This window comes from Furipterus horrens, unplaced genomic scaffold (assembly GCF_987537825.1).
Source record: "Furipterus horrens unplaced genomic scaffold, mFurHor1.1.pri manual_scaffold_9, whole genome shotgun sequence".
NCBI lineage: Eukaryota > Metazoa > Chordata > Mammalia > Chiroptera > Furipteridae > Furipterus > Furipterus horrens.
Genome location: NW_028327179.1, coordinates 28,247,093 through 28,261,049, shown reverse-complemented (window position 1 = coordinate 28,261,049; position 13,957 = coordinate 28,247,093). Strand labels below are relative to the sequence as shown.

Sequence of the window (13,957 nt, the reverse complement as noted above, 5' to 3'; positions counted from 1 at the left end):
TATTTTATTTTATTTATAGGATCTCTTGGTTCATTAGAGATATGAGACAATTTTGTTACATGTTACTTGCAAATATTTTTCCTCACTCTCTCATTTCCTTTTTGTTGTGTTTGGGATAAACATTAAGACTAAAATCTAATTGTCATTGTATACATTTATCACTCCCTTCAGACCCCTGATTAGAGCATTTCTTGCAGCTGACAAAGATGTTTCAACTGAATGATAGAATGATTACCTAAGGTATTTTAACATTTCAATGGAGTGTTTTTATTGTTAAAATTCTTGAACATCATTAGTGCATGATATAATACTAAAAGTTTCTCAACATCTTAATTTTAAATGGAGACTTTTTAATTTTTCCTTTTTTGATTTAATCTTTATTATATTTTTTTCCATTACCATTCAGTCCCCGTATATACCCCTCCTCCCCCCAGCAATCACCACACTGTTGACCATGTCCATGAGTCCTTTTTCCTTTTTGCTCAATACCTCCACCCACCTAACCTCCCCCACCACTAGCTGTCATAGATGGAGATCTATGAGTCTGTCTCTGTTTTTCTCATTAGTTCAGTTTGTTCATCAGATTCCACACATGAGTGAAATCGTATGGTGTTTGTCTTTCTCTGACTGGCTCATTTCGCTCAGCATAATGTCCAGGTCCAACCATACTGTTGCAAAGGGTAAAATTTTCTTCTTTTTTATCACTGAGTAGTATTCCATTGTGTAAATGTTCCATAGTTATTTTATCTACTCATCCACTGATGGACACTTGGGCTACTTCTATATCTTGGCAATTATAAGTAATGCAATGAACATAGGGGTGCTTATGTTCTTTGGAATTAGTGTTTTGGGTTCCTTCAGATATATTCCCAGAACTGGGATCACTGAGTCAAAAGGCAGATCCATTTTTAATTTTTTGAGGTAATTCCATACTGCTTTCCACAGTGGCTGCACCAGTCTGCATTCCCGCCAACAGTGCATTAGGGTTCCCTTTTCTCCACATCCTCACCAGCACTTGTTTGTTGATTTGTTGATGATGGCCATTCTGACAGTTGTGAGATGGTATCTCATTGTGGTTTGAATTTGCATTTCTCTGATAATTAGTGACATTGAGCATCTTTTCATGTCTTTTGGCCATCTGTATGTCCTCTTTGGAGAAGTAATATTCAGGTACTTTGCCCATTTTTTAAATTGGGCTGTTTGGGTTTTTTTTTTTTTTTTTGGTGTTGAGTTTTGTAAGTACTTTATAGATTTTGGTTATTAATCCATTATTAGATGTATCAGCAAATATTTCTCCTATTCTGTGGGTTGACTTTTTATTTTGTTGATGGTTTCCTTTGTTGTGCAAAAGCTTTTTAGTTTGATGTAATCCCATTTGTTTATTTTTTCCTTCCCTTGCCTGGGGAGATATAGCTGATAAAAAATTTTAAACGGAGACTGCTTTAGATGCACATTCTTGTTTCTAGCACATTTTGTACATAGTCTTTCCCTTTTTCATTTGAGAATAGAGAAACAAAATGTCATATCTTCTCTATCTTTATTGGCTTTTTGACTAGCTTAAAACAAAAACATAAATCATCGATCTCTTTTCCAGAATTAATTCTCAGATTGTTTGATTCAGCCTCTTTGATCATTTTTCTAGCTAGACAGCATTTCCTCTGACTTTTCTCTTTGTTTTGCTAATCCTGGAGGGGAAGAAGGGGAAGGGGGTGTTCTGAATCTTAAAGTGGATGAGGGTAATAGTTTTTACTCACTGACATACCAATTTTCTCCTATTTTTCTTTTATACTGGTATAATTTTTTCTGATATATTTCTATTCCCCTCTTCCAAGTAGTTAACTATTTATGTAATAAAAAAGTGAACTCTAGTATATATTTTTTGAATGAATTGAATTCTTCCTATGTGCCAGGAACTAGGGACACAGATAAATAAGACATATCTTTGTTCCTAAACTCAGAAGCTGGCAGAAGGTACAGATGTTGTGACTGAGGGAATAATGGTAGCAAGAATGTCAATTCCCTAGTTCCCAGAACCTTTAAATAGTTACCTTATGTGACAAAGGCAATTTATAGATGTGACTATTTGAGATGGGAAGACAATGCTGGATTATCCACATGGGCCAGATCTAATCACATGAGTTCTTAAAAGCAGAGAACTAAGCCCTGGCTGCTGTGGCTCAGTGGACTGAGCATTGGCCTGTGAACTAAGTGTCGCTGGTTCGATTCCCAGTCAGGGCACATGACTAGGTTGCACGCCAGGTCCGCAGTTGGGGGCATGAGTGAGAGGCAACCACACAGTGATATTTCTCTCCCTCTCCTTTCCCTTCTCTCTAAAAATAAATAAATAAACAAACAAATAAATAAATTATTAAACAAACAAACAAACAAACAAAAAAAACAGAGAACTTTCCCTAGTTGTAGTCAGAGAATCAGAGCAATGGCAGCATGAGAAATATTCAACCTGTTGTTGTTGGGTTTAAAGACAGAGAAATGGGTTATGAGCCAAGGAAAGCATGCAGCATCTAGAAATTGGAAAAGGTAAAAAAATAAATAAATAAAAGGAAAGGAAAAAGAAAAACAGAAGAAATACAACCTTACTGCTACCTGGATTTTAGCCCTGTGAGACCTACATCAGACAGATATCTGACCTACAGAACTGTAACATAATACATTTGTGTTTCTTAGCTGCCAAATGTGTGGCAATTTGTTAGCGTGGCAAAAGGAAACCAATGCAAATGCTCTCCATGAAGTCCAGGGCAGTTCAGACTAAGGGTAGAATGGAGGCCTAAGCCAGGTGTTTTGGGCCGTCAGTGTTGAGCATGTGATGAGAAAGTGCCACAAAGGAGGAGGGGAGGCCTGCAAGTTGTCCTTGAAGTGTTAGGATTTGGTCACCATGGAAGGAGGAGAGGGATGTTTCTGACAAAGGGACAAACACCCAAGTCAATATTACAACGTGTTTGCATATCAATTTTCCAAGTGGACGGAGTTGTGAAAAGCTTGAAAAAGAAATATATGTACTTCTGCTTCTGGTAAAACAGCAGGCTAGATACTCTAAAGAGTGTTTCTACTTTTCAATAACTATATGGTGATTAATACATGCTTTTTAATGCATTGCTGGACTTCCAGGAATTAAGAAAATGCCCAAAGCCCTCCACCCTCCAGCAATAAAATATGGTAATGTTCATCTATGCAGCTCAGATGTACTTTCAGGCTGAGGACAACTAAAAAAGATAAAAAACAACCACCTAGAAATTACCAAGGTGCCATGAAGATGGGAATCTAAAGAGAGACACCCAACACCAAGAAAGGTGACTGAGAGGTGGATCAGCATAAACAAAGGGAAAAAAGTACTAGCCATAAAAGAAGAAATAGGTAAATTTTTAGACTGCATTAAAATCGAGAACTTCTCTTGATTTAAAAAAAGAAAAGAGTAAAAGGCAAGCCACTAAGATAGTAACAATATAAATAACAAATAATTTGATTTAAGAATATATAAGAAACTCCAAAAATTCAAGGAAAAGACAAACAATCCAACAGAAGAATCTTCCCCTATTATAAACACTTTTTACAGAGGCAGCATCAGCACAGATGGTGAATAACTATGGCAAAATGTCACCAGAGAAAGTAAAAATAAAACAAGATACTATTTTCTACTCAGTATTAGCAAAATGCAGAAATCTGACAATATTCAGTGTTGGTAAGAATATCAAGAGAACTCTCATATACAGCTGGTGAGAGTTTAAAATGAATTGGTTCAAGCACTTTGGAAAAAATTTTCATTTGGTATGATATACTATTTTTAAATGTTTACATATTCTGCAACCCAGTAATTTTATTTTTGGGTATATATCCTAGAAAAACACTGGTCCATGTGCACCCAAAGCTGTGCAGAAGAGCATTTATAGCAACGGTGATGAAACAGTAAAAAAATAAACAAATAAACAATTTAATTGAACACAGACAATGGTTAAATGTGTTATGATATATTCACACAAATATTATACAACTCTGAAAGTAAATGAATGTATACAAATTATAATGTAATAACCTATCAAGTTGAAAAAATTATATATTATGAAACAAATTTTCTAAGGCTCAAAAAGCCTAAATAATAAATTTTTAGGAGTATATTTAGATATTTTTAGAAATACATATGGTAAAACATATGGATTAATTATAATATTGAGTGAAAATAGCAAGTTCCAAAAGACTAGAGTATAATACCATTTTCATAACATTCTAAAAGAAGCAAGAGTATGTATTGTTTAGAGATACATAGAGATACATATGGTTTTACATGTAATATTACATATAAAACCAATAGCAGAGTGAAATGGTAAACAAAATTCAAGATGAATTATCCCTGGCAGGAAAGAGGGGGCTAGGATGGTAGAGGGGTACACAGGAAGCTTCAACAGAAGTGGTTATGTTTGGTTATTCTCTGTGTGAAGTATTTACTGGTGTTCATTTTATTATCATATTTTTAAACTTACAAGTATACTGCTTATATTCTTTTGAAGTATCAAATATTAAATCATAAAACTTTAATCAAACTACGTAAAATTAGTTTTGCTAAGATGGCTGTTCTTCCAGCACCTCCTTCCTTGAGTGTTTGTTTTTGTGCCACTGACCTTGAATGGAGGTCACAGGCCTGAAAGAAGAAGAAAGGGCATCGTGAGATATACACAAATGCTGTCTGAGCTTAGCTCAAAACTGATCATCTTCCCAGACTGGGGTCACAAAACTATTATAAAGTGACAGAGCCAATTCTCTATTATTCTGTTGGGTCATGTTTCAATTTGATGACTCGTTTTTCAGCCTAAGGCCTATCTTTAAAATACCCTCCTCAAGAGTGAATGTGGGTTTTAAGTAGTTCCTGGCTGTCAAGTGCCTTCTTTTTCTATCCACCTAAAATTGAAAGTCATTATTTACATATTTCAAAGGAAGGTGAGAAAAATCCCTTCATTTAAATTACAATTTTTGTTTTCAATATATAGTTTAAACACACAATAAATGTTTTTTACCAAACTGTTGGAAGAGTACAGATTGACAGTTGTTAATCCATTTGAATTAAGTCATTTTAATTCCAATTGGTTTTTTATTTACTTTCAGAGCAAGTGAGGCAAAGATCTAACCACACCACTCACCTCCTATCCCAGCACCTCTCATCGTTCAGAACCATTCCATCTTGCTAGGTTTTCTTTAAGCAGGCTATCTTCCTTATCTTATGACTTCCTATGTACAAACATACTCCCGTTGTGTCTGATTCCCAAACCCAAGTCCTTCTCCACCCCCTACCTACCTTTTGCTACTGGCATGGCTATGAGAGGTTTGGGTAACTGAAGTGGGTAGATGGGACTGAGGGGCCAGGGAAGAATGGAGGGCTGGGCTCAAGAAGGATTTTAATCCAACATAATACATAGAATAGAAATGAATAGGAATCAGAACCACATTGCAGGTTGTGAAGTAGATACTAAAACCTATGTATTGAGGTTGCGCAGCTCTGAGTCAAATCCTCAGCTCTGCCATTTTTTAGTTGGGTCACTGTTAAATTACTAAACCGCTTAGACCCTCAGCTTCTTTATTTATAAAAGTGGTTTATAATATCTATATCCTAGTGTGGTTATAAGGATTCAATTATCTTTATAAATTGTAAATAGTCAGTATATAATCAAATATGGTGCTCTATTTGTATTGGGTGAATATGTTGAAATTATAAAGGTTCTTTCTAGACTTTGTGATAGAGATGCAGATTTGACTCATCACAGGTTGACTTACCAGCTCATCTTTGAATGCAGATTTCTTGACATTCCTTTTCATTGGTGAATCTATTTCCTGAGCCATTACAGCCACTGAACCAAAAGCGGGCACAAGAGTTGACCTGTTGGTCATAATACCACCGAACTACATATTCACCACAATTTCCAGGCTTTAGGTCTTCTAAACATCTAGGGTCTAGGTCAAGAAAAGGACAATGTGTTATTATAGGTGTTTTTTTTCACTGAAAAGATGAAAAATAAAAGCTGTATATAACTTGTTCTCCATGCACACTAACATACCAACTAGGAAAATATTATTCTAATATCCAAAACATTTCCTCACCACCTGCAACTCCACCATTTAATATACAGTCCTTTGAAAACATAAAACCTTTTTATCTTCATGAAACTCCATTAAAAATTTATATTTTCCTAAAAGCATAACACTGTGAGCCTTCATTGGCTAATACTCACTGAGGATTAGTTAACAGGAGAAAAATAGAACTTGCTAGTTTACTTTGCAATTGACTTAAAAGTAAATTAATATTTGGAATGAAGATGATTTTGGCTTTCTGTACACATTCTCTTCCAGTGTGTTCCCAGAAAGCACCACTGCAATCACATGTCAGCGTGCCAGCTAAAAAAAGAAAGATCCTTCTAAGTTACAGAAGACAGTAAACAAAGGGCTCTCCTTCATATCACAGTTTTCTTCTATAAAGAGGAGCTCCCGCAGGGTAATAAAAACATGACCCTTTATGTCAGTTTACAAATAAATTTCAGAAACGCACTCACTGTAAAAAAGCAAAGAAAAGCTGCAATAATAAATCTTTTGTTAAACCCCTTTTTATTTTATGGTACTCCTTAGTGCCACAATTCATAGTTCCTACCTAAGGAAGAGAGCAGACACACAAAAAGACCAAATAGGTACTTGCTGCTTTCTGTGTTCTGTAATATTGTTTATATGTCATAAGCTTCATTTTTCAATATCAAAACCAGCCCTCTCCTCATCTCTCATAATCATCTCCCTATGTCTCAATTCATTTACTTCTAAAACTAAATGAGCACTCCTTAAAGCAATTGGAAAGGAGCAGTGGATTTTCACTACCTTTGCTCTTAAAAACAATACCTAAATAATATTGTATAGCTTGTTTTCAAGCCAGTCTTTGCTTCTCTAAGCAAGGATATTGTCTCTCTGGCATGTTCTTCAGAAACTATGTATCTAATGATTAATTTCTATAGATATTAATTCCATAGAAAATTTGTTGATGGATCTATATTCTAGCTCTTTTTTCTCTTCCAAAATCTAGGGTTCAAAACTCTAATGTCTATATGTGTGAAGGCTGCATGTAAGTAAGAGGGAGTGGTAGGGACTGTGGCGAACATGAGAGCACAACCCTTTATAAAGACATTCCAATGAAAAATAAAATAACAAACACTAAAGAGCTTTACATTTTTTGACCCAATTTGTTCTACAGCTAGCCAGTTTTTCAATTCTATATATGATGAAATGAAAATTATCTTTTGTCTCCCACTGTTTACAATCAAAATGCATTCTCTCTAAAGGAGATTTTAGAGACCATGGTCTCTGTGTCATCTTCACATTGTAGAAGCAGCAGCTGATTCACAGGTGTCTCTTACCTTTGTGCACCAACTTTTCGGGCTGTAAGTTCAAAATGGGACTTGGAGTTCTGGTTTCTAGACCACCTGTCCCATCCTGGGGGGTGATGAGCAATGGCCCCGGGGTGGTGGCAGCCTCAGATGAAGCGGTGCTGGCCAGGCTGTCAGCCCAAGTAGGCTCTGGAGGCTCATTCTCTTTGTCCTGAGCTCCGAGGGGACTGACCTATACAAAAAGTTCACATTCTTGTTTATAGTGATATCAAGTCAAAAAAGTGAGCTTGCTTTTGTGAACATTTAAGGAAAAGCTCAGCATGCTGCTTCTCCCCACCTCTCCAATATTAATTCTTTTAATCAAAGCTTAGGAAATGATGCCCCTCTTCTTTGTCAGGCATTCCTGAATACCTAAATTATGGATTTGCCTACCATTTTATGTGGGTATGTGTACACACTCACACACATACACACACTTCCCATGCACACACGCTTTTGTTCTGAGCCTTCCAGAGGGGCCCATATGAAGGGCATGAAAGATGTGAGGTTGGGAGGAATTTATCTTCATTCTTAGTCACTGGTATGAAGAGAGAAGATAACGACTAATTTCTTTGACCATTTTTTCTATGGTCTTTTTCTCCATTTCCAAACACAAGGAAACTTAAAGTTTATTTCAAAATACCTTCCCGAACTCATCCAATCTTGAGAATGGGAATTGGGCTAGCAGGGACACTAATATGCTAAAATAAAAACCATAGCGATCACCTTTTATTTCATCCTGTTATCCGGACCCCAGCATATGTCAAATACTGCAGGATGCTTAGCTTCTAAGAAGCGCTGAGAAATTGTTAGCTGAGGAACAAAGGATTATAATTTCAAAAGCAGACTTTGTGGGTTAAAAATTTTAATTGTCATCTCCATGGAGTTGAATTGATTATTCATCTCAGTCCTGGCACAGTGTGGTCATTTATCCTTACAAGGTCCCCTCTTGTTTATTTTTTGTTTGTTGCTCTTTAAAAAATGTATTTAAATAGGCAAATCTGTGAATTAGGTAAAGGTCATTTTGATGCTATCTTGCCTGTGTTCTTGTCATCCTGTGACCAGAGCCAGCTGTCATCATTAGCTGCTCTCTGCCATCTAAGCAGTGCTGTTGCTTTTGATTCTGTACACACACACACACACACACACACACACACACACACACACACACACTGTGGGGGAAACTCTAATCAATTCTATTGCTGGTGTATGTATATATTTACAATGACTAAAGTACGACCAAGTAAATCAAAGCAAATATTTCCATTGGGACTAATCTGGCCATCAGTAGTATATAATGGACACTCAATTCAAATATAGTAGTGGATTTTCACTGGCCCCAAAACACAACTTTTGGTACAAATGGAGGTAAAACTGTGGTTCATTTGGCATTCCTATTTCTTTCGGCATGATTTGTGTGTACCTATGACCATTTGAATGAGAACTTTTGTTATAATCATAGAACTAGAGAATTTCAAGGCTAGAGGAAACCTTTTTCAGTACTTCATCTTCTAGGGAGGGATCTGACGTTCCAAATGATTAAGGAACTTCCCCAAAATTATTTGGAAGCTAGTGGCAAAATCTGAGAAATGCCTGTTTCAGGAAAGAAATATTGTTGGGTTCTTTTTCTTTTCTTCTTTTTTTTTTTTTTGCACATATTTCTTTGTAATCAAAATAAATAAATAAGTTAAATGAGAAGGTTGCCTGAGCCATAGTTTATCAAACATAAAAATGTCAATGGACATCAGGCTACACTTCAGATATACTGTCTCGCAAGTGAGAATGTTCCTTTGAAGAAGTGCCTGCGCAGCATGGTTTCCTTAAAGGAATTAACTCAGCTTTTAAATCATTACCTTATTCAAGTCTTAAGGCCTCATAAGTTATTCTTTACTCTTGCACTTTGAGCAGTGTGTGTTTGCTTTCTCAATCACATCATCGTTCGGGAATTTTGACCTTGAAAGCATTATGCCTTGGGTTCTTAGTACCAGTGACATTAATTTATTTTTCATAAATGAAATTTTATTTTTGGCTCTATCAGATTCAGATTATTTTAAAAATACATAATTGTTATGGTTTGACATTTTTGTAATTTTTTTCCTTATTACAAGAGCAAACAGTTCCTTGAAGGGATTTTAGAAAATCTGAGCAAGCAACAAGAAGAGAAATTACAAGTGATTGATTGTATCTCCCAGAAATAATCGCTGTTGATATTGAGGTGCATTTTTCCCTCAGTCTTTTTGTTACGTGCATATATTTTTGTAACAAAAAATTACTGTATTATGTTTGGATTTTTATGTTTTTCTAATTTAATATCTTTGTTCCATATATTTTACTGTGATTCTATACACCATTTAAAATATAAACTATATGTAAAAACAATGGCCTTTTTAAACATTTCAGTTACTTGCTTTTTTTTCTGTTAGAAACCACACAGCTGACTGGTGGTTAAAGAACACACATGTTTGTACTTCTGAGACAATGTCCTCTTCAAAAAAGTTTTAGCAACTTGCATTCTCACTGCTGAGAATCTTTCTTGAACTACCACCATTTGTTAGGTATTATGGTTGAAAAAAAGAGGTAATTACTGATTCGTCCAGGTTAAAAAAAATTCTTCAACTGATACATGGCCCTGCTACAATCTGTGTCCTCCGCACTCTCATAAGCTCACCTTCCGCTACTCCCAGCCTATCTTGCTATGACCTTCTTTCATTCCTTCCTCTCTGTTCTGCATCAGGCCCCAATCGAGCCCTCCCGCCATGGTCCCCATCCGCAGAACCTTTCCCAATAACCCAGTCAGGAGCAACGTTCCTCTTCCAGATGGTGCTGAGTATCTCCTCATGCTTCCGTACTTGGCCCTGGTCATATGGAAGTTAACCTCTAATCCTATCCTGTCCTCGCATCATTTTCTGTTTCACACGTGTAAATATCCCTTTCCTGGTGAGAAATTAAGGTATACCATATTTCTCTTTCCTTTTTTCCTTCTTTCCTTCCTTCCTTCCTTCCTTCCTTCCTTCCTTCCTTCCTTCTTTCCTTCCTTCCTTCCTTCCTTCCTTCCTTCCTTCCTTCCTTCCTTCCTTCCTTCCTTCCTTCCTTTTCTTCTTCTTTTTAATGTCTTTATAGCATAGATCAAGAAATGGTGGCCACTAAATAAATTTAGAATGGGAGAGGAAGAGGGGAAGAGGGAAATAGAGAGGGAGTAGGGAGGACTTTGGATTAATAATTTAATTCCTCTAGGTTTTAATATCATCATTTTAAAAAAGATTTTTTTTAAATTTATTTTTAAAGAGAGGGGAAGGGAGGGAGAGAAACATCAACGTGTGGTTGCCTCTCACATGCCCCTAACTGGGGACCTGGCCCACAACCCAGGGATGGCCCCAGCTGGGAATCGAACCAGTGTCATTTTGGTTCACAGGTTGGCACTCAATCCGCTAAGCCTCACCAGCCAGAGCTAATGAAATCATTTTAAAATAAGAAAAGCTTAGATCCTAACATGAGCAAAGTTTACTGGTGAAACGCACACCAGATTCATCCCAGTGGTTCCCCATAGAGAGAGGAGGAGGAGAAAGGGACTTAAAACAGGCAAGGACTTGAACTCTATGTGAAGCAAAGGTGAGTGAACAAATGCAAACAATGGTTATGTCTGGGTGGTGGGGACTCAGATGTTTGTTTTATGTATTCTCTGTTCTTTTTATGAGTCTTAAAGCTAAAAACAGAAGCCTGCCTACCAGCTCCACACATTTCCACTCCCACTACACTGGCTTGCCTTCAGGATGCAATGGTCCCAGCTCCAAGCAAGGGCTCAGCACAGTGAAAAGACACAAAACAGGAGACCAGGGGCACGGGAAAGGCCAACACGTGGAGTCCGCGGCAGCTCCGTGCGGCTGGACAAGCAGATGTGTCGCCGTCAGCCCCTTTCAGTCTTCAGGCAGATGTGTAAGGAGAGGAAAACAGATTTCGAGCAGCATCCTAGGAACATGGATGTATGACCCAAAGGATAACCAGGCTCTACAGAATTCCAAAAGGCCAGTTGGTTTCTGATTCCCAAACATTTCCCTCATAATTCATTACACAGAATATTGCATTTATTACAGACAAGCATGTCTTCACTGCACGAATGCAAATGATCATCTGCATTAGCCCATGTGTTCAGTCTTAGCTTTTCCCAGCAGTGCGGGACCAAGTTTCTCCCAGTTGGCTGTGGGGATTCTGCTCTTGCCAGCTGGCTCAGCAGCCAGGGCCTGCAAGGTGCCTGGCTTCTCAGGCTTCTGACCTTGATTGACTCTTTCCAGGTGATGGCACTTCTTTTTTTTTTTTTTTTTTGCCAGGACTCTCACCACTTACAAACTTAAATTGAATGCTCTTTATTTGCATTTAGGGTTGTTGAGGACTGTCAGGAACACCTTGAGTTTGGGCTGCATCTCCCCTTATCTCCTGCAGCTTTCTTAGAGGGTAAACTGCAGAATTTTATGCTGCTTAAACCCCCTCATACATTAATATGCCCAGAAAATATTTCTGACATTTCCTAGAATATGTTTTTGATTGTTTAATCATATACTTTTACAACAGGAAGAATACTCTGGTAACAATCCCTTATTTTGCCAATTAGGAAATGGAAATCTTAAGAAATAGTTCCTTCAGCCCTGGCTGGTATAGTTCAGGTGGTTGGAGTGTTGTCCTGTACACCAAAAGGTTGTGGGTTCAATTCCTGGTTAGGACACATACCTACGTTGCAGGTTCAGTCCCCCATCAGGGTGCATATGGAGGCAACAAATCAATGTTTCTCTCTCACATCAGTATTTCTCTCTCTCTCCTCTCTCTCTCTCTCTCTCTTTCTCTCTCTCTCTCTCTCCCTCCCTTCCTCCTTCCCTCCCTCCCAATGTCCCAACCCCCCTCCTTCCCTCCCTCTCTCTAAAAAAAATGTCCTCAGATGAGGATAAAAGAAAAAGAAAAAAAGATACTTCACCCAATCTCTAGCAGCTACCAGATTTCATTTCTAAGATGTCATTCATTGTGAGATACACTATACATTTTAAAAGTCTTTTTAAAAAAAGACCACAACACTAACTAAATGTATCCCAATCTATGCAATAATATAATAGAAAAAATATAAACTTTGGAACCAAGGAGATAAGTATTGAGACCACATTTCCTGACTTCCAGGTCTGGGATATTTCTTCTAGATCAGTTTGTAATATGTTGTCTTTTCTTTCTATCCACCGTAGGAGAGGAGCATCTTATATTCTAAGGATAATAAGTCTATTATTAGCAATATAGGATGTTTATACAACAATTTCACATACCAATGCTAAGAATTAGTTGTTAAGCGGTATTTTATCAAAAAGCATTGAGGGTTTATTTTACTTTATTTTATTTTACCACCACATTGAGAGAGTGTTACTTGTATTAAAAAATAAATTATATTGACTGTTATGACTATATTTGTATTTGTGGCTTATTCAAGACCATTTATAAATAACTAAGTCTAATTTCAGGAAATCAACTTAATTTGCCTGTCAGTGGAGATAGTAAACTAACAGGCTCAGTCCCAAGCATTTTGAAAGTTTGAAAAGTCCTTGTCTCTTGTAAAGATTAAGTATGGCCTTTGAATAGGCTACTCCATTTAATAGTGACTATAATATGTTTGAACAACCTACATTTTATTTGAATAGAACATTAGGAGAAAACAGATGTACTGAAATATTATGTTATTTTTCCTAAACTGCCATCATGGAGGGTTAGTACCAATTAAAATATATGTCATATTATTATAGATTTTAAAGAAAATTCAACCCAAATGGATTTACATGTAAGAAAAATTATTCAATGATGTTATTTTTATAAGAGTAAAAAATAAATAAAACTACACTGTCAACAAGTAATGGATAAACTGAAGAGGATATAGAAAAGAGAGAAGGGACCAGTGTTTTGAGGCCATATAGACAAGAAGTGATGAGACAAGAGAGATATGGATAAAGAGAATGGCAGGATGGCCAGCAAAGTCAGCCTGCTGTGTTAGTTTTCTATAAGGTGCCTTGATACAGAATATACATTTCCTCCATGGAAATGCAGAGCCTGCATCCTGGACTGAAGGCTAGCATTGAACTATACTTCAGGATGATGTTAGAGGGAAAGTAGAGACTCATAGCACCCCTTTTTCTCCTCCACACCTTTTCACCTGGTGCAGAAGCTACCAGAGAGACTTTCCCTACACTAGCTTGGTTACTGCCATCACTGGTTTGCTGTGGAATCACTCTGTGTAGGAGTCCCTCAGCCTTCTCTCTACAGACAGGAAGACATCTCTGCTGCTATTTAAGTCATCTGCAATCAGGGAACTGTTTTCTTGTAATACAAAAAAATAAAGCTTTGTGGAAAGGGTAGCCAGGGCTTCTTTCCTTTCTAGTCTTTTGTGTGTATGTGTATGTGTGAGAGAGGGGGAATCTAGAATATTTTTACAAGAAAACAGCTCCAGTGAATGAACACTTTTTAAATTTTTTATTGACATATGATTGATGTAAATATCCTATTTGTACCTAGTTTCAGGTATACATCAT

At 37.0% G+C, this 13,957-nt stretch overlaps 1 protein-coding gene across 1 annotated transcript in view; it reads right to left on the bottom strand.

Annotated features, from left to right (window-relative positions):
* Nucleotides 1–4,282: 4,282 nt before the first annotated feature.
* COL28A1 (collagen type XXVIII alpha 1 chain) overlaps nt 4,283–13,957 on the bottom strand; it is a 147,946-nt gene continuing 138,271 nt past the window's right edge. Inside the window, exons 34-36 of the mRNA XM_090287205.1 lie at nt 7,398–7,599; nt 5,779–5,955; nt 4,283–4,651 (exon numbers count right to left, since the gene is read on the bottom strand). Coding sequence (XP_090143331.1) covers nt 5,783–5,955; nt 7,398–7,599 — 375 coding nt within the window. The 3' untranslated portion in view covers nt 4,283–4,651; nt 5,779–5,782. The remainder of the gene's footprint in view (nt 4,652–5,778; nt 5,956–7,397; nt 7,600–13,957) is intronic.